Source organism: Lycorma delicatula, chromosome 8, assembly GCF_047948215.1.
Source record: "Lycorma delicatula isolate Av1 chromosome 8, ASM4794821v1, whole genome shotgun sequence".
Taxonomy (NCBI): domain Eukaryota; kingdom Metazoa; phylum Arthropoda; class Insecta; order Hemiptera; family Fulgoridae; genus Lycorma; species Lycorma delicatula.
In genome coordinates, this window is record NC_134462.1 from 32,348,293 (window position 1) to 32,368,503 (window position 20,211).

The 20,211-nt window shown below is 30.7% G+C and overlaps 1 protein-coding gene across 3 annotated transcripts in view; it reads left to right on the forward strand.

Annotated features, from left to right (window-relative positions):
• alpha-Man-Ib (alpha-Mannosidase class I b) overlaps positions 1-20,211 on the forward strand; it is a 77,996-nt gene that overhangs the window by 48,993 nt on the left and 8,792 nt on the right. For all 3 annotated transcript variants that reach the window (XM_075373378.1, XM_075373376.1, XM_075373377.1), the window contains 4 exons: positions 2,165-2,313; positions 11,083-11,274; positions 14,526-14,713; positions 15,710-15,836. In XM_075373378.1, coding sequence (XP_075229493.1) covers positions 2,165-2,313; positions 11,083-11,274; positions 14,526-14,713; positions 15,710-15,836 — 656 coding nt within the window. The remainder of the gene's footprint in view (positions 1-2,164; positions 2,314-11,082; positions 11,275-14,525; positions 14,714-15,709; positions 15,837-20,211) is intronic.

The window sequence follows — 20,211 nt, forward strand, 5'->3', positions numbered from 1 at the left end:
TAGCTTTCTAATTTAGGATGATAATATTCCTTAAGTCTAGCCGTACTTCACAGAAATAAGCTTTGATTGCTCAACAGTAACAAATGCCTTTTGGTACACTAAATACACAAAATACATTAATACAAATGCACTAATATCCTTACAGTGCTGGAAAAATCCTAAGTCAAAAAAAGGCTTCCTGAGACCAAAAAAATTGCTCCTATCTCTTTTAAAATATTATTTTGTTAATTGCATCATCGTTAAATAGTTTCAAAAACTCTGTATACACACCATCAAATACTGATGCCTTCCCAAACTTATCCTGCTTAAAAACTTTCTCCACTTCATCTTTAAAAATCTTAGACAAAGTTTTCACAATCCTTCTTCAGGATACAGTCTACTACCATCAAACAAAGTTTCTATGTAGTTCCTCTACACATCCACTGGCTTCTTCTTAATAATATTACCATCATGATCAACCAGTATCCCAATTAGTCTGTACATATCTGCTTCTAAGTTTTTTTATTGGTATTGAAATTATCTTGCTTTTTGTTCAGCAGTTATGTTCCTCACACTGATTTCAATCAGATCTCTTTTACACTTCTCTTTCCCATCATATCAAGAATCTCCTCAATGATCCACTCTTTCCTCCCCTTCAGATGACTATAACTCTCCAGCCACATCTCGCAAAAGTATTACCTTTTTCATTACTTTTTTCAAAACTGCACTTGTATTGATCATATCTCAAAACTTCTTACTGATTTCTATTTTTAATATTATTCTATTTTTTTTTCTTCCTACTGAAGTCTATTTTTGATATGTTAGAAACATGGCAGAGTCTCCTCTAGGTGACTTCACCAAGAGGAACTTTGCGGAGAATATGGTCTAAATTAATATTGGCTCCAGGATAGATTTTATGCTATTTCTGAATCTTCTATTCATATAGATAAAAATCAAATGGTTATGCACTATGTTACTTCTGCATCTGTTGGTGGTTTACATATATATATATATATATACTGTGGTGGCAACCAAACAACAGTTTGACTGCAGCTGTTTTCAATGCAAAACTAAATCAAATGATCACCTTGTTAATTTGTGCAACACAGTAAGCTGTCCTTAGATCTTGTGCACCCTGACTGATCTTGGCATTAAAATTTCCCATTATCAGCTGTACATTGGCCTTTACCATGAAGCTTGCACTTCATGTTAAAGGCACTTTACCATGTGCCTTAAAGGTAAAGGCACTACTTGTAATTCTCATCATGAATTTCCTGCAGCAATATTTCTTCAGAGATTGAGATAAAATTGCTTGCTCATAATGGTAATTTATCACTGAGAACACACCGAAGTAATGACTAAATAATGCCAAATAGTCTGTTATGATTATGAGCATACTATTCATCTTTTCATTTTGTTAAGTGATCAAATGAATTGTGATCTACCTCATTTAGTTAATAATGTTTATAAATTTTGTAGAACCTAATCTTTAATGATGTGTTTATAGGATCTCAAAGTAATTTGTGAGTATATTTTAAATCTGATTTGTCATCTGAATGTTTGAACTAAAGCTGATATTGTAAACCCAACGAAAGCGGAAAATATTTAGGAAATGCTGTTTGATATCAGACGTTTTAGAGAAAGATGTGTTTTTATGCAGTAATATTTTTATTAACTGCAACAGGTAAGTTGAATCCCACGTAATTGGGACTTTTTTTAATAAAAAAAGTCAGTGTTTCTTTGATACTCAATTAATAATTAATTTCTTTGATAACAAAGATTTAATCTAAATGTTATAGTTTTTTTAACTTATCATTTTTCCTGTTTTCATTAATCTGTTTTCTCCATTGTCCTGATTGTTCAAAATTATCAAGGTTTTATCTATAACATAGTTTTTTTTTTTTTTAATTATGGAGGTATTAATAATCGTAATATGTAACTTTTTAGACTGAGTTACTGATTATTCTCTTCTTTTGGTAATAGAATAATAATAATAATAGAATAATTTTAATAATAGAATTATATAAATGATTATTTAAGATAAAAAATAAAAGCCTAAGATTAATTTACAGGATCATTACATGATCCTACAATCATATTCACCCTTTTATTCAAACAATATTGTTCATGTAAACATAAAACATTAGTTTCGTTGTATGATATATAATTATATTTTTTGTTGCAGAATTCAAGGAAGCTAAATCATGGGTTGAAAGTAGCTTAAAATTTAATACATATAATGATGTCAATTTATTTGAAGTGACAATTAGAGTTCTTGGTGGATTGCTAAGCGCATATCATTTATCTGGAGAGGAAATTTTTCTTGAAAAAGCTGTAAGTTTTTTTATAACACTAAAGAAAATCTTTATATCATCACTAAATTGTTATAATCAAAAGTAGTTATGAAAGTATGAGGTTTGATCAAAAATACACAGAATTTTTAAAGTTTTCAAGGCTGTAAAGTTAAATTCTCACAATTTTTTTTGTGTTTGTACTCTTGTCCCTAATGTATATTTATGTTGGTAAATGTATGCATCCATACTGGATGCTTAATTTAATGTTGGCTGCCAAAAAAGTTATACTGTTTTTGTATGGTTGGCAATTTTTAACTTGTAAAAAATTGAACAAAGAATTTGCCTTAAATTTTGCTTTAAGAATGGAATGAAGTGCAGCACTGCATTGGAAATGTTGAATGTTGCTTTAGGCGATTCTTCTATGGATTAGACAAGCGTTTAAAAATTGTACAAACATTTCCAAGAGAGCTATGAAGACATGAAGGTGACCCTGGACATCCCAGCACATCAACTACTGATAACATAAAAAAAAGTAAAGAAAATTATTGTGGACAGTCGCTGTATCACTATCAGAGAGGTTGCTGATGATCTTGGCATATTATTTGGCTCAAGCCAAACAATTTTTTTAGACGTTTTGGGCTTGAAATGTGTGGTAGCAAAATTTGTTCCAAAATTGTTGAATTTTGGCCAAAAGCAGTGCTGAATGAACATTGCTCAGAAGTTGCTGACTGCAGTGAACGATGATCCAGAAAAACTCAAATGCATCATAACTGCTGATGGAAACATGGGTGTATGGGTATACATCCATACACCACTCATATTTTAGGGTGAAAAATGAAGCCCAATCATCCCAATGGAAGCTTTCTGAAGAGCCTAGACCAAAAAAAAAACCTTGTCAAGTTCAATCAAATTTGAAGGTTCTGATCACTGTATTCTTTGATTTTAATGGCTTAGTGTATCATGAGTTCATGCCACCAAGTCATAAGGTCAATAAAGAGTACTACCTGGAAGTTCTGCGCAATCAGTCTAAAGCAGTCTGAGAAAATGCCCGGATCTATGATGAAACAATTCACTGCAATTACACCACAATAGAGTACCTACTCAAACTTCATTGCTTGTTCATGAATTTTTGGCCAAAAACAACACCATTATGATGACTCAGCCTCCTTATTCTCTGCACATGGCCCCTTGTGACTTCTTCCAATTCACCAAGCATGAAAAGAACCATGAAAGGATGATATTCACTTTTTATTTACAATTTTTACTTTAATAGCAACCTTAAGGTGCAACAATGAAAGGAAATGTAATGAATTGAATTCTGGAAAGGAAGAAGTAGCAGGATGTAAAATAATCTTTTGGTTAAGTATTTCAGTAAGTTAATTGTGCTATGTATAACTAATGTGTTTTGAAGAAGAAACATTTTGGTGGTTCTTAGGTAATTTACATTGTATAAGGGCAAGTCCTCTGACAAACTTTGTTTCTGAAGGTGTTAATTGAACAATGTTTGTTAATGATCCCGTACAATGACAAGAGTAAACTTTTCTAAGATTTTGATTAAACAGTTTTTTAAACTTATAACAGCAGCGTCAAATTTTCATTTTTAGAACATTGTACAAATACATTTTATTTAATAGATTTTGAATTACACTTTATTGGTTCATTACTTACTGATTATTCCTTTTTTAAAGTCATCAATCAGTTTACTACCACTTTCCGTTTTGTGCTAATCTTTTAACTATAGTACACTACAACCTACATCTTCAGTTGTCTGTTTTATGTATTCCAGTCTTTCTTTCTCTACATCTTTTACATTCTACAAATTCCTCAATGACCAAATTAACTAAACATAGATAGCTTAATACACAATCCACTAAGTATTATGTCTTATTAGATTCTGATCTTATAAGATCTAGATCTTTGTTCTTTGTAATTCTTCTAGAACAGATTCTTTTTTCGTGAAAACTCTCCTTGCTTATTCCAGTCTGCTTTAGATATCTGCATTACTTCATTCGTTATTGATAATATTACTCCCTAGATAACATTCTCCTACATTGGTATATTATATATATTGTTTCTATCTTAATGTTATACTCTTATATTCTCCTTTCTGTGACATTTCATTATGGTTTTTTACTGTTATTTGTTTTCAAATTTAATTTTTCTCTAGCAATAAATTCATCCTACCCAGTATTACTTTTTTGTTTTTGTTAAAAACACAGTATCATATGCAAATCTCAACAATTCTTTTCCCTCTCAATAAGTAACCCATTCTCAAATTTAACCAATTTCTGCTTGCTGCTTCTTTGTAAAAGTTAAAAAGAATCTGTCATAACAGCCTTGTCTCATTTGTTTCTGAATCAAAGAAATTCTTTCTTTCATCTTTTATTCTACCAATGCTACTTGATTTTTGTACAAATTATGTAAAAGTCTTCTTCCCTTATATTTAATCCAATTTTCTTCAAATTATTAGCCATTTTATTCCATTCTACATTAACAGATTCCTTCTCCAGATCTACAAATGCTATGTAGTTAGGTTTATTCTTTTTAAGCCTGCCTTCCAAAATTATTTTGAGGAAAAGAATGACGTCTTCGAATTGTTGCTAAATTAGAATGAAATTTTTGATGCACCTCATTTTGGGTGATGAAAAATTGATCTCTTTCTATAAAACTGTATAGAAAATATCGATATTTTATTAGTTTATTGATACTGTATGATTTCACTGTATCAATTAATACCTCTCAATATATAGTTCAAGTTATTTAAGTTGTTGGTTAAATGCTATATAGTTGTTAAGCCCAGATACACCCAAATAGTTATAAGAAGACTGTGTTTTCCGGTAAAAGTTAGACCATGTAGATAACCTATAAAGTGTTTGTTCATTTATTTCATAATCAGAATAATGTTGGGGATGAATATTAGCATACCTTTTTATTGGGAACTAATTTTAACAATTGGAAATTTAGAATCAGATTGCTATTTGAAAAATAACAAATTGAATGTTTGTTTGATGAAGACATAACAGATGCAAATAAGAAAAATAATTTTTTCATTAAAGATTCGAAAGCGAAATCCATAGTAATATAAGGTGTTACTATAAACGTTTGGATATAATTAAGGAGACTAAGATGCAAAAGAAATGGTGATGGCTCTACAGCTATTTGTTTATTTATGTACATTTAGTAAAAGTTGTGGAGAAAATTGATGAATTTAAAGTGTAGCCAGTGAGCTAACTTAAAAGATTAATGAAATGTGGAAACTTATGTCATCTGTTGCTTTCATTATCAAAAAGAATATGATGCAGTAATAACAGATTTAGACACATAACCTGACATTAAATCTGATTTTGTAAGGCAAGGTTATTTTAGATGAAGAAATAAAATTAAAAGCAAAGTCCTCTTCAAATTCAAGATCAGATTCTAAGTAAACTTCAAAGCATCTAGTAGTAGTAGTAGTAGTAGTAGAGTAGTAGTAGTAGTTATAATTGTGGTGATAGAAACCAAAGAAAAATATTCTTTGAGGTATAAGAAATGTTAGGGGTTCATTACATGGTCTACATAGTGGCCATGATAGTAGAGGTAAAAGTAGAGATGTAGCAACAAACTTTACACAAAATTTGATGAAGAAACATTAGATCAAAAAGTGACTTTCTATATTACAAATGATGAAGTTATAGAAGCCACTGGCAAGAGTAAACTATGAATTTCCTGCTAAAACAAAATTATAACCAAAGAGGCATTGATTGTACGTGGTCTGAAGCATAATCTGTTAGTTTTAAGTAAGTTGCTCAAAAAATTATGAGTTGATATTTGACAAAAATTGTATGTTAATGAATGGATTTCATTTTAAAGTATTTTGTGACATACATTTGTGTATGTGGAAGGCTTTTAGGTATTAAAAGCCAGCATTCTGAAAACAGAAGGATAGTGTTGTGTTATATGACAATCATTCAAAGAAAATATCTGGCACCATTGTTTTGAACATTTAAATTTTGAAAGCTTACACCAGTTGGGCTGCCTTTCAAAAATAAAAAATGTACAGCGTGCTTGGTAGATAAATCAATCAGACTTTCTTTTTAAAAGAAAGACAAAACAACTAACATACAACAATGAAAAATATCAATTTTCAATTGTTCGTCTATTGAAAACTAAAGATGAAGCTGAAGCAAACTTGATTGATTACATCTAGGAGTTAGAATACCAGCAAGGGACACACATGAAATATGTAAGAATGGACAATGGTACTGAGTTCACTTGTAATTCATCTAAAAGTTATGCCAGGTCTAAATGTATTAAATTAGAATACACTGTAAGTTACAGCTTGCAAATGAATGGAAAATCTGAATTAGGACACTACTTAACATGGTTAGAACTAAGTCTTAGACTTAGGTGTACCAAAATTTTTATGGGTGAAGTTTTAAGAATACAGTGTTTATGGACTAAATTCATTTCCTTCTTCAATTCTAGAAAAGGGTATTGTTCCATCTCTTCTGTGGGATAGATGACAAGAAATTACAAAACTAAGAGGGCTTGGTCACAGTGTTTCAAAGATCTAACTAATTAGATTCAAGGAACAAACATGCTGTAATAATTGGCTACTGTGGAAGTAGTTATAGACTGTGGATACCAGATGAAAAGAAAGTTATGTGGTCAAGAGATGTGATATTTGACGAGATTGTATTGGAATTTAAAGATCAACATCAATTACACCAGAATGTAGAAGTGAGAGAATTTGTTAAAATAAATTTAGGTGACAGAAAAAATAAATAAGGTCAAAAAAAAGTCCAATATAAAAGAATGCTGTGGTAGTGAAGAAATTCAGCAAGGTAGTTATGAAAAGGGAAATTATGAAACAAATGTTACAAGATGTGGAAGAAAGGTTACTACACCAATTTATTTATATGACTATGAATTATACACGGTATACTGTCTGTTGTCACAAACAGAAGAATGCTGCTAAGATACCTGATTGGAAATTGCTATTAAAAATGAACTAAATTCTCACTAAAAACTTTGTACATGGTACCTGGAAAATTGCCTAATGGAAAGCTGGTCTCTATTAATACAAAATGGGTATTTAAGATTAAAGAAGATTGTACTAAGAAGGCACAACTTGTAGCAGGAGGTTTTTTCAATTAGTAGAAGATGAATTCTTATACTCCTGTCTTTAGGTCAGCATTAATGATTTTACTCTCAAGCTGTGAGAAATGATTGGAAGTTGAGACAAATAGATGTTCCAACTGCTTTTTTTAAATGGTACTCTTAATGTTGATGTTCATTAAAAAACACAAGGAGTTTACTGTTCTGAAGAACTATTGAAGTTATAGCATGCTTTGTATGGACTTTAAAGTACACAAAGACACAAAGTACTGGGATAACTGATTTAATGAGGTAATGAAAGAAAATGGTTCCAAAGTTACAGCATGATTATGTTTATACTTTTCTTTCTTTTTCCTGTTTAGCCTCCGGTAACTACCGTTTAGATAATTCTTCAGAGGATGAATGAGGATGATATGTATGAGTGTAAATGAAGTGTAGTCTTGTACATTCTCAGTTCGACCGTTCCTGAGATGTGTGGTTAATTAAAACCCAACCACCAAAGAACACCGGTATCCACGATCTAGTATTCAAATCCGTGTAAAAATAACTGCCTTTACTAGGACTTGAACGCTGTAACTCTCGACTCCCAAATCAGCTGATTTGGGAAGACGCGTTAACCACTAGACCAACCCGGTGGGTTGATTATGTTTATACTGTTCCAAAGATGTGTAACTCTTTGTTTGTTGATGTCAAATTAATTACTGGTAATGGAAGAAAGGTTAAAGACATAATATTCATTTTGTATAATAAATTTTAAGTTCAAGGGTATGGGAGAGGATAACTGTTTCTTAGGAATGAAAATCAGTAGAGCAAATGACAGCTTAACTGTAGTACAAAACAAGATAATTAACAACTTTAAAATAAATTCAATATGGAAAACTTTATTGGTGTCTAGCTACACCAATGGGGGTTGGATTTCAAATTGAATAATCAGAATTAAATATTACTATTCCTTATCATTGGCTTGTGAGTAGTCTATTGTATATAGAAGTAATGACAATATAGAGTTAACATTTGCAGTTGCACTGTTGTTTTGTTTTGGTCAAGCCTACTAGTCAAACTTGAAAAGCAGAGAAGCATGTTTTTTTTTGTATTTTTTTGATAAAGTGCTACCAAAGATCTAGGACCGAAATTCAAAAAGGGTGAAGGAAGATTATACAGTTATTCAAATCTTGATTGGGCAAGTAAAATAAAACTTCAAAAAAGAGCATAAACGGTTTTATAACTTTTTATGGTGTCCTATTACATGGTTTTCTAAAAGTCTTTCATAGCAATTTGTACTATGGAAGTAGAATAATGTGCAATATCTGCTGCAGCCCACAAATTAGTAAATTTAAAGGGAGTGTTGTGTGAATTAATGAATCAAGATAACTGCTGTAGTACTAGTATTGTAGATATAACTGTAGTACTATTTCAATAGTAAAAACATTTGAAAACTCAAAACATGCTAAGCATATAGATATTAAATACATTTTGTCTAAGACTTGTATGCAAAGAACATTATAGATTTTGAGTATGTAGAAACTGACCATAATATGGCTTATGTAATGGTAAAACCTCTGTGTAAAGAAAAATTTATTAAACATGATTTAACTATTAAGAACTTATTGGTATTGAAAACTTATTGAAACAAAAGGTTTAGGTTAAGTTTATTGATGCATTTCAAGACTTTCATTGTAGTTATTAAACTGTTGAATCAATAAGTTGCCTGAAATATTAATACACTACCTATTACTCATAGTTAGACATAGTTTCAGTTAAGTATAATTAGTTTGGTTTAGAAAGTAGTTCGTTTTTTTTTTGAGGTTATATATTTCATGATATGATTTGTATGTGTACAAACACTTATTTACTGATGTTATGTTGTTCTTGTTCAATTAATAATTTAATAATTGTGGGGAAGTGTTAGTGTTAGTTTATCAACACCATATGATATTTATTTTGAATTAGTACATCTCAATATATAGTTCAAGGTATTTTTTTAAGTTGGTTAATGTTATATGTTGTAGAAGTCATAAAAGTGTTGTTCATTTAGTCAGTAATAAACGCTAATGCTTATTGTTGCTTGATATTCATCGTTCAATAACAAATCTTTTACATTTTATACTAATGTTCTTTTTGAAACCACTCTTCTTCATTTAATAATACACATATCCAACATTTAATTTTCCAGTAATCTACCTTATTAAAAATTTTTTTATGCATGAAATTTTAAATTGATGGTTTGATAGTTCTCACATTTATTTACTCCTGCTTTCATGGGTATGGAAAAAATTACATTAATTTCATAATCTAAAGATATTCTCCATTCTCATAAATGTTTTGCCCTGATGTATAGAATTTATTCATTCATAAAACACGGTAATATAATAATTTAAATGCTATCTCATTAATTTTTTTTTTCTTATTTTTAAGGGAGAATTAACATCAAATTATCAAAGGACAGAAAAGTATATCATATTCAAAGCATTATGATAATGCGGATACAATTCGACATGCCAATAGTAATTTGATGAACAAATGGGTGACTTCGTCAGGGCTCTACTGAATTCACATTCATATTGTAGAATTTATGATATCATCATCAATTTTTCTCACCTCTACTGTGTTATATTAGATAATATTTCACCTCTGAGCAATCATTTTATTTATATGATATTGTCACCTGTTAGGCCTTTGTTTTCTCCATAACACTGCTAATGCTAATATGCTTTGGTTTCACTTCCACAGTATTCTTTTTTATTTAACTACATCTACACATTTCCAGCAATCATATTTTTCTTTCTCATTACATCACTCCTTCAACAATCATCCTTCTGTTACTTTACAGGATGGATAATTAATAGGTTACTTTACATTTACAGGTTTCATAGTATATTATTAATTTGTTATATATCAATACCATTCATATTCTTTTGCATTTTTATGTTTCTTATGTTAATATATTTCTTGTTATCCATGATTGTAACTCAAAAAGTTAACAACTGCTGTCAAACTTTACATTAAATTATGATGATGATAATACTGTAGTAAGATAAGTAGAGAAAAGTAGAAATAAGTATACAATATGTTTGTTTATTTATTTGTATTATCCCTACTGAGTAAATGCATTGTTATACTACGTATAACATTGAGTTATACATACGTTCATTATATATAATCTTGTTAGTTAACTGAGTGAAGGTAAATTGTGGTTTGTGGTTTAAGTTTCAACCATATTTCAGAGGGCCTCTTATGCTGATGTGCTATAGTATATCCTGTACAGTAAAGAAGGCATTGAGAAACCATATCAGTTTCCCTAGTAAACTTTTGTGATCTTCTTATTCTTGAGAATGGCTTTTGTCATTTTAGGAAATGAATATGTGTTTATAGTTACCTATAACATCATAGTTAAGGCACTTAACAGACAGATATGATAATGGTACAAGCTTTAAGAAAGTTCTAAACATTTTTTCACATTAGGTCACAGCTCTTGACAGTTGTTCAGCATATAAGGTGAAAGAATACAAAGAGCATAGTAAAAGTTAATTTTATAGCTATATTCTTCTAAAGTATAATTGCGGGTAGTAATTAAAGGAAATTCAATTATTGTAGAATAATGCAGGATTCACATGGAGATTTCCATGTACATTGTAATTCTCATTTAAGCAATTTTATTTTAAATCGTGAATTTTACCATTTTTGATTGATTTATGTATTTCTTTTTTACCAGTTGGACTTAGGAGAAAGATTACTTCCTTGTTTTACAAAATCACCTTCTGGTATACCATACTCAGATGTTAACCTTGCTTCTCAAACTGCACATTCACCGAAGTGGAGTCCAGATAGTAGCACATCAGAAGTAACAACTTTACAGTTGGAGTTTCGTGATCTTAGTCGTTGTACACATGATAAAAAATTTGAGGTTTGATAGTTCAGTCTTTTTGTTACTCTTGTAGGAGATAATTTTTTTAAATATTTGTAATTGTCTTTATATCAAATCTTCATAATGGATTTTCTTTGAGTACCAGTGAAGAAGTGGACTTTTTCACTAAACTAGTTATATTTTTTTGTTGATTATTTTTATTATTATTTAATTAGTTTTGAAACCTTTATTATCGGAAAAAGTTTTAACTTTTGTTGATTGCCTCCTCAGTAACACGAATAAGGATTGTATCCATTCCACTTTCCTAGAGTAGACGATCTCTTTCTGAAGAGGAAGATAATATAATTTAATGCACTCACTTTGGGTTCATTCCTATAAAACTTAACGCCTATACAACCTAATTTTCCTATACAACTTAATTTGAAATTTTTCTGAAACTGATTCCTCTTTGGTATTACAGTATTCATTCTATTGCATAAGTTCCCTGGTAGAAATCTCTAAATTGAATAATCCTATAAATTTATAAGTAAAAATTGAATCAAATTAAATTACATAAATAATCTAATGATAGATTTCTACTCTAAAATGAAAAAAGCTGGCAAAGGGTTATAACTTTCCTGGCTTTACTTGTGACATTTCAAATATGCTATGTGGTTTTTAATTATTAATGACTTAATTATGCAATTTTAGTACAATTTAAAAAAAGATCAAAGTGTTTAGTAAGAAAATTTGTGACTTATTTGATGATATAAGTCACATAAGTATTTTCGTAAAATATATTGGGTCCCAATTGACCTCTTTGACCAAATCGTATTTTTATCATCAAAATTATACTATATTTAGAAAAGAGGCTTATTTGCTTGTCAGCAGGGGTGCAGCCTGACATTTTTGTGACTTTTTTTATGCAAAATTTATATGATTCACTTAAACAACTTCAGCCATATCTCAAGTATTTGTCAACTGATTTGAACAAATGAGATGTCATTTTGTACACAGTAGAAGGCTTATGTAATAAAGCGTATTTAATAAAACTAATATTTACAAAACTATTAATGATAAATCTCACATTAGTCACCATTTTTTCATTTCCAAATGTAAAAATTTTCAAACTTATTTATTTTATAGAAGATTTTGGATACATATATACAAATTTTTTTGCAAATTTTTTGGTCTGCGGTTTTTCGAGATATGGGATAAAAACTGCTTAGAAATAATGTTGAATATCCCCTCACCACTATATCTGACTTAAATCTTTGGAGTATTATATAGCAAATAAGTACTTTCATTGCACCAAAGCTCAATGTCCAAAATTTAGTACCATCACTGCCTCACATATAGGAATTTTTTTAGAAATTTTTGAAGAGTTTCTGTTGAGCCAGTCTGGAGATATTAATCAAAATACAGGCTAACACATGTACATACATCTTCTGAAAATTTCTATGGTTTTATTTTGCACTTAGGGGAACGTGAAACAATGACATTTTCTAAAAAAAGTTTGACATCCAAATTTGTGCTAATCTATATATTTTCCCTATTTCAGAAATAGTTGAAGCAATTATTTTAGACAATATGTATAAATCTAAAAAGTTCATATGAAAATATCTATATAATATTGATATTGTAATAAACAGTTGACAGTCTTAAAATAACTCGCATTTTTAGTAAAAGATATTTCTGTGATGTATCTTTTTTTACAAGTGTTTAGAGTTGCCTTTTCTGTTGATTTTTTTTTTTTATAAATGATATGTTATGTAACTTATACATATTAATTCATGTCATTGTAAATTACTAAATTGTTAAAAGTACCTAAGTTTATCTTAGAATTAAGTCTGTTGGAAATTTAAAAAGTCCATTTAGGATTTATATGAACATGTTTTAATCATACTTGATTATATGTTTATGATTGACTATGGTATATTAGATACTTGAGCCGTTATGCACAATGCCTCTGTACTACTGACAATCAGTGATATGGCGACAGTTCAGCAAAAAGCACAGTGCATTTTGTGGTTAATGGTGTATAAATCAGTTACAATTGTTCGATGAACTTTCCACAGTGTTTATGACATGATTTCCCTCATGCAAACAGCATTAGATAGTGGTATGAGCAGTTAAAGGAATCTAGCAACATGGAAGTGAAAAAGTCCCCTGGATGGCCCAAAACTAGTATTGAATTAGTTGAGTGTATATGCCAAAGTTGTTTAAGAAGCCCTAAAAAGTCAATTTTAAGTGAATTTATAATTAGGAATTTTAAAGACAACTATTCAGAATGTGTTGAACAAGCATTTACACCTTCACGCTTATAAAATTCAGTTTAAACATCAAATTAAACCTACGGATCGTCCTAAATATGTTGAATTCGCAAGTAAAATGCCTAATAACATTTATGTTTGCAGATGAAGTGACTTTCCATGTCAGTGATTGTGTCAACCGGCATAATTGTTGGATATGGGGATCTCAGCAACACAGTGAAATTATTGGCAGAGATTCCCCAAAAATAAATGTCTATAGCCGTATGATGTGCGATCATGTGATTGGCTCATTCTTTTTTCATGAACCCACTATCACAGGGAATGTTTATTTAGACATTCTACATCTTTACGTGTTTCCGCAAGTTGACCAGATTGAACAAGAACGTAACTTTGCCGTAGTGTTTTAACAAAATAGTGCGCTCCCACACTAGCGTAGGCATTCAACGCTTTCTCAATGAGAGATTCCCTAATCAAATTGGTAGGGTCGGTCCTGCGCTTTGGCCTTCGAGATGCCAAAATTTGACATCCCTAGACTTTTTTCTATGGGGATATGTTAAAATTGTCTACAGTAAAAAATTCAGGCATACACAATATTTAAAACAATGGGGATCACTGCTGCTATTGCTACAGTTATACCTGCGATGATCCAGCAGACCTGGGCAGAGGTCATTTATTGCCCAATACAATAAATCCAACTATCAAGCCAACTATTGAAGGTTTGTTACTAAATTTACCATTTATAATCCATTTGTTGATTTATTTAATGTTAGTAATAAAGTAATTAGAAACAAATGTTATTCTTTTTTTTTTTTCCAATAATTGTAATTATTCATGTAAAATGTGTTATTGCTTATCATTATCAGTAACAGTTTTTTTTATTTCACTTTTTTATCATCTATAAGTTTTGATTAAATAGTAGAATATAATTTACTATTATATGATGTATAGCTTAGTATTTTAAAGTCTCAACATTTGTTTACAAATCATTTGTTGTGACGATCCTTTTCTTTTGTACTATAGTAATTTATTTTGTTTTAGGAATCGGCGTTTAAAGTTTCAAAGCATGTTCATGAACTTCCAAAAACAGATGGTTTAGTTCCCATATTTATTAATCCAAATACTGGTTGGTTTCATTCATATACTGACATTAAGTTAGGCGCCCGTGGTGATAGCTATTATGAATATCTCTTAAAACAGTGGATTCAAACTGGAAAAACTATTGACTTGTGAGTATTATTTTTTGAATTAATATAAATTTATTGCTATAAAGATAAATCTTTCTGTTGATTACTATTCTCTTTTATTTTTTAATGAATGAGTTATTACTTTAGATTTATCTAAAGTAATTTAACTAATTTTATCTAAAGGTTATCTAACCTTCAACTTCGATGACACCCTTGTTCAGAAAATCAACAATCAGATGTGTGTAAATCACCGATTGACTGTCAGAGAACTTGTAGAAGAGGTTAGCATCTTAATTGGATCATGCCATGACATTTTGACTGAAAAATTAGACATTCATCGAGTTGCAGCAGTTTGTTACTCGTTTGATGACCAAACAGCAGAAAAAACATTGAGTGGACGTTTGTTGGTAACTTCTTGAATAAGCCAATGATGATGAAACATTCATGTAAAGGAACGGGAGATGAAAGCTGGGTTTATGGCTACAACATTGAGACAAAAGTTCCATCACAATGGATTGGCAAAGGATCCCCACACCCCCCAAGAAAGTACAGTCTTGATCCAGTGTCAAAGCGATGCTCATTTTTTCTTTTTTAATGGAATTGTGCATTTGAATTCTTGCCTCAAGATAAAACAGTGAGCCTGCATGCTATTGTCAAGGCGATTACAATGATTACATGAAAAAATCCACAAAAAAAGACCAGAGTTGTGGTGAGACAATTCACGGTTCCTTCACTATGACAATGTGCCCACACACTCAGCTTTGTCAGTTTGTCAGTTTAGTAAAAAAATCAGACCTGGCTCCTTGCGATTTTTTCTTATTTCCAAAATTAAAATCAGTGATGAAAGGACGCCGCTGTTTTGAGACTATTGATGACATTAAAGCAAATTGGTCATGGACCTTAATTAATAAATTCAAATTATGAACAAAGTAATTGTTTTTTTTTTTTTCTTTATTGTGTGTATGAATATTGTTACAATTGATCTATGTACTTTTATGTACTATTTTTTTATGTATTATTTTTTATTTACTTTTTTAGTTTAAAAAATGATTATTTAGAAGCCATTGAAGGTATCAAGAAATGGCTTGTAAGAAGAACGCCAAAAAGTAATCTTCTTTTCATCGGAGAACTTAAAGGTGGAACTAAAGATTTTGTGCCTAAAATGGTAATTATATTAATTTTTTTTTTTTTATGATTAGAATCTCATTAGATTTTTGTGTTTAAGTAAATTTTGTTTGATATATTGGTCTTAAAAAAAATTGTATTATCCTTTTTCGCTGGGATATAATTAAGCAAATTAAGTGTTTACAGTTAACCTTGACTAAGCAGAATTAATGTGTTGGAATATGCCCATGGTGCTCTAGAACTAGTGACAGAAATAATAAAACTGAATCCAAAAATGGCAACAGGGTTTCATTTGGCATCATTCATAGTTTTAAAATCTATTTTAAATGAAATTGTAACAGGACCTTTTTTTGAGAAATGGTTATTTACATTTTTTATTTTTCACGTTTGGTCAAGCAGAAAATGCTATTTTTAACTTAATATTAGTTAGTACATTTTCTTTTAAAACTTGAATATAAATATGTTTTATGAATAATAATATAAATAATGGTGGTATAGATGATAGCAATTAAAACTCTACACAGTATGTCTGAAAAGTTGCTGAACTAAATTTCTGTAGTCGATACAAGTAGCACCATCTCTCTGACAACAAAGGAATTATGTAGTATGATGTTGGATGAGTATGTGTACAAAATTTCATCACTCCAGTCTCAAGTTATATTCGACTGCGTATGTTGTGTTTATGTGACCTTGTGCGAGCTCATGATATGGAACAGAGAAGCGTGATAAAATTTTGTGTTTGACTTCAAAAATCTTTCGTTGAAATTTATTCTATAATGCAGCAAGCATTTGGTGATGCAGCCACATTTCGTACGACAACATATGCATGGTGGAAGCAGTTTAAAGACAGTAGAGTCATTGGACTAAGAACAATAAAGCGGGAGGCCATCAACAATGAAAATGTTGCGAAAGTGCGTGCACTCCTGCTCGAACAACTTCATCTTACCCGTAGGACCAGAGCAGAAGAGCTAAAAATCAGTAAAGATGTGGTACGTACAATTCTAACAGAAGAAATGAACTGCCGAAACACTTCTTGACTGAAGAACAAAAACTAGTGTTTTTCTTGCACTCAAGACTTCATTGAAACTGCTGATAGTGACCCAAATTTTTTACAAACAATTGTAACTTGGGATGAAAGCTGGTGCTTCATGTATGATTTGCAAACAAAGTGTCAATCCGCTGCTTGGTTGAGTCCTGGAACACAAAGATCAACGCAAGTCAGGCAGCAAAAATCAAGAGTACAAACAATGTTGATTGCATCCTTTGACTCAAAGGGCGCGATCCATCATGATTTGTCCCAACTGGTCAAATGGTGAATTCTAAATTCTGTTTGGAAATAATGAAACGCCTGATGTGTTGGATTCATCAAGTCAGACCCAAGTACTGGAATCTGGGCAGTTGGACTCTCTTGCACTACAATGCCCTGGCTCTCATGGCAACAGTTTTAATACATTATTATGCTGCAAATCAAATTACCATCTTATCCCACCTGCCCTACTCACTTGACTTGGCTCCAACAGACTACTTTCTGTTCCCAACACTCAAGTTGAAGATGAAAGACCACTTTTTCAATGACAATTCCAGCCATCCAAAGGGCTTGCTTGAATGTGATTTCTCCAGAGCGTTTGACAGGCTCTACCGGCACTCCAACGAGTGTGTAACTAGAGAAGGGTTCTATGTAGAGGGCTGATATGAGTAAGTTTGTATATCTGTATTTTTATTTAATTTAGTTGGGGAACTTTTCAGACATACTGTGTATTTTCATTAGGGGAATCGGGTACAGCTACAATATTGTAACAAATTTATAAACTATACATATAATATAATAAACTATACTACCTATAATATAATTAAAATCTTTTATTGGTTGCATAACCAATAAATGATATAATTTAAACAATATATTAAAAGGTTTTCACATTACATAGGTACAAGATGAATCAATCAAAACATACTGAAATGCATAGTTTATACATTTTAATTATTTCAATTACAATAATATTACACATTTTCTGTTATAATTAAACTAAATTTATATATGCTGTGACAAAAATCCTGTTAGACTTTTTTAGTCTTTGAGAATATGATCCATCTTCAATTTGATTTTTTTATATTTTTCCTAATATTTAAAAAAGTTTCTGTTAATTGATTCTCCAGCTTGCTCAGACCAAAGGTGTAATCCATCTCCATCCAAAAACTGCAAATAATGTGCCATATATTCCAAAATAACATGAACTTTCAGTATTTTAGACACTTTTGCTCTGTAGCTTCAGAACATTTACGTAGTTCATTGATATGCTGATTTAATTAATCACTGTTTATTTTTGTTTATCATGAAGTAATGACTCAAAACCTTATCCATAGCTTTGAAAGCAGAAACGAATGGCATCAATCTGATAGGTCCAAGATTTCCATAGATTTCTGGATTGAGAAGTTTGTCATCCTCTGTTAATAACTTCCTGCAAACATTACCCTCAAAAAATATCACCTTGATAATTTTTGGGTATAAGCTTCAGTTTTTAAGGCCAAAGTAAGGTTTTTCACAACCAGTAAGATGAACTAATCCATCTCAAATTAAATGGATTACGTAGTTTTGTAAAATTCAGTTCAGGTATTCTGCTATTTTATCTTTATTGAAAATTGGAGGATTTACAATACTGTGGCACTCTAGCTACTTTTTATTACCCAGCAAAAAAAACTTTTCATAATCTTGTTTCAAATCTCCAAAGGTTTTCATCCTAAATATTGGTCAACAGGAGGAGTAAATTGAGTAAATTTGAAGTTTTTCTTAACTTTAAGGCGGAAATCTTTTTTATCCCCTACTTAGCACCGGTGAAATCTACCTCTGCCTTCCGGTGTGCCAAAAGGGATTTTTGGATTCAGTTTTGTTGTACCTGTTACTTGTTCTAGAGCACCTTATGCCCTAATTCTCATGTTTCCTTCAGTTATTGGGCTTTTCATTTTACTTGTTCAAAATAAAAAAAAGTATTATTAAGTACAATATATTTTACATGATGTGAGTAATTATTGGAAGCGAAGTAGAAATCAAAAACAAGAAGAAAACAATAAAAAAATTTCCAGGATAGGAAATAAAATTTTTATTGATATTTTATATATACATTTATATATTTTAAAATTCCAAAGAAATATGGGTTTAGAGCTGAGGAAAAAACAGTCAAAATACATGTAGTGTTAATGTTGTATGGGTATGAAACATGGACATCAGGAAATAGAGAAGATAAGATTGAACGATTAGAGATATAGATATGGAGAAGGTTAGATGGAATAAAATGGATGGATTGAGTAAGAAGAGGAATGGTGCTTAGCAGTACTACAGAAGATAGAGCACTCTTACAAGCAGTCCAAAGAGGAAAGGAAATTTAATTTGACAGATTCTGAAAGAAAAAGGATTATTTTGTAGCTATTTATGAATAGGTAAATGTAAATAGAAGAAGATACTATAAATGACAGACAAGTAAAGTGTAGAAGACATGAAGATCAAAACACAGTCATGAGATTAGAACAACTCATGACCAATGTTAGTTAAGTAATCAGCCACTTGGTAGAACACTATGTGATAATTGATTATAATCAATGTGATTGATTTAACACTATAATGTGTAAATCATAAACTGTCTTAAGGACAGTCTGCTCATGACCTTGAACCAAACATCAAAGTTTCTCTTCATTCTTGAAAAATAAAATGTTATACTTTTATGCTGAAAATATTAATAATACAGACATGAATGAGTCTGTTCACAAATAAACATAATCTTATATCCAACTAACAACCTTGATAAATAATATAAAAAATATATATATATATATACAGGCGCCACAGAACTGATTAAGCAGTTTTGAGGAATTATAAAAAAGTAATGGGGGTTATAGAGAAAAAATGTTATTATTTTCTAAATTAGCAGTACATACAATGTAATAAAATTATTAAGTTTTAAAAATAAGTGTTCAAGATGACAGCCATTAGCAACAATAGACTGTTGAAGACGATCTCTGAAGCTTTGTACAGTTTCTTATTCAATAATCTGTTCCCTTAGCTTTGGCAGGGTGTGAGAGCAATGTTTAAACACCTTTACCTTCAGATATTTTCAAAGAAAGAAATCAAAATGCTCAAATCAGGTGACCATGCAAGCCACCCCACATCACCCATCAGAGTGACCAGACATCTGGGAAAACTTTTTTCTCAAAAAATTGAGTGAATTTCTGGCTGTGTGAGCTGTAGCCCCATACTGTTGAAACCAAAAGTCTCCCAATCTGTCTTCAACAATCTCTTCCACTCTGGGATGCAGAAAAATTCGCAACATTGAGACACAACATTCAGAATTCACAGTCATGGTCAAGCTGTCCTCCTCAAAAAGCCCTGAAGCACGACACATCATTAGTTTAGGGAAATGTAG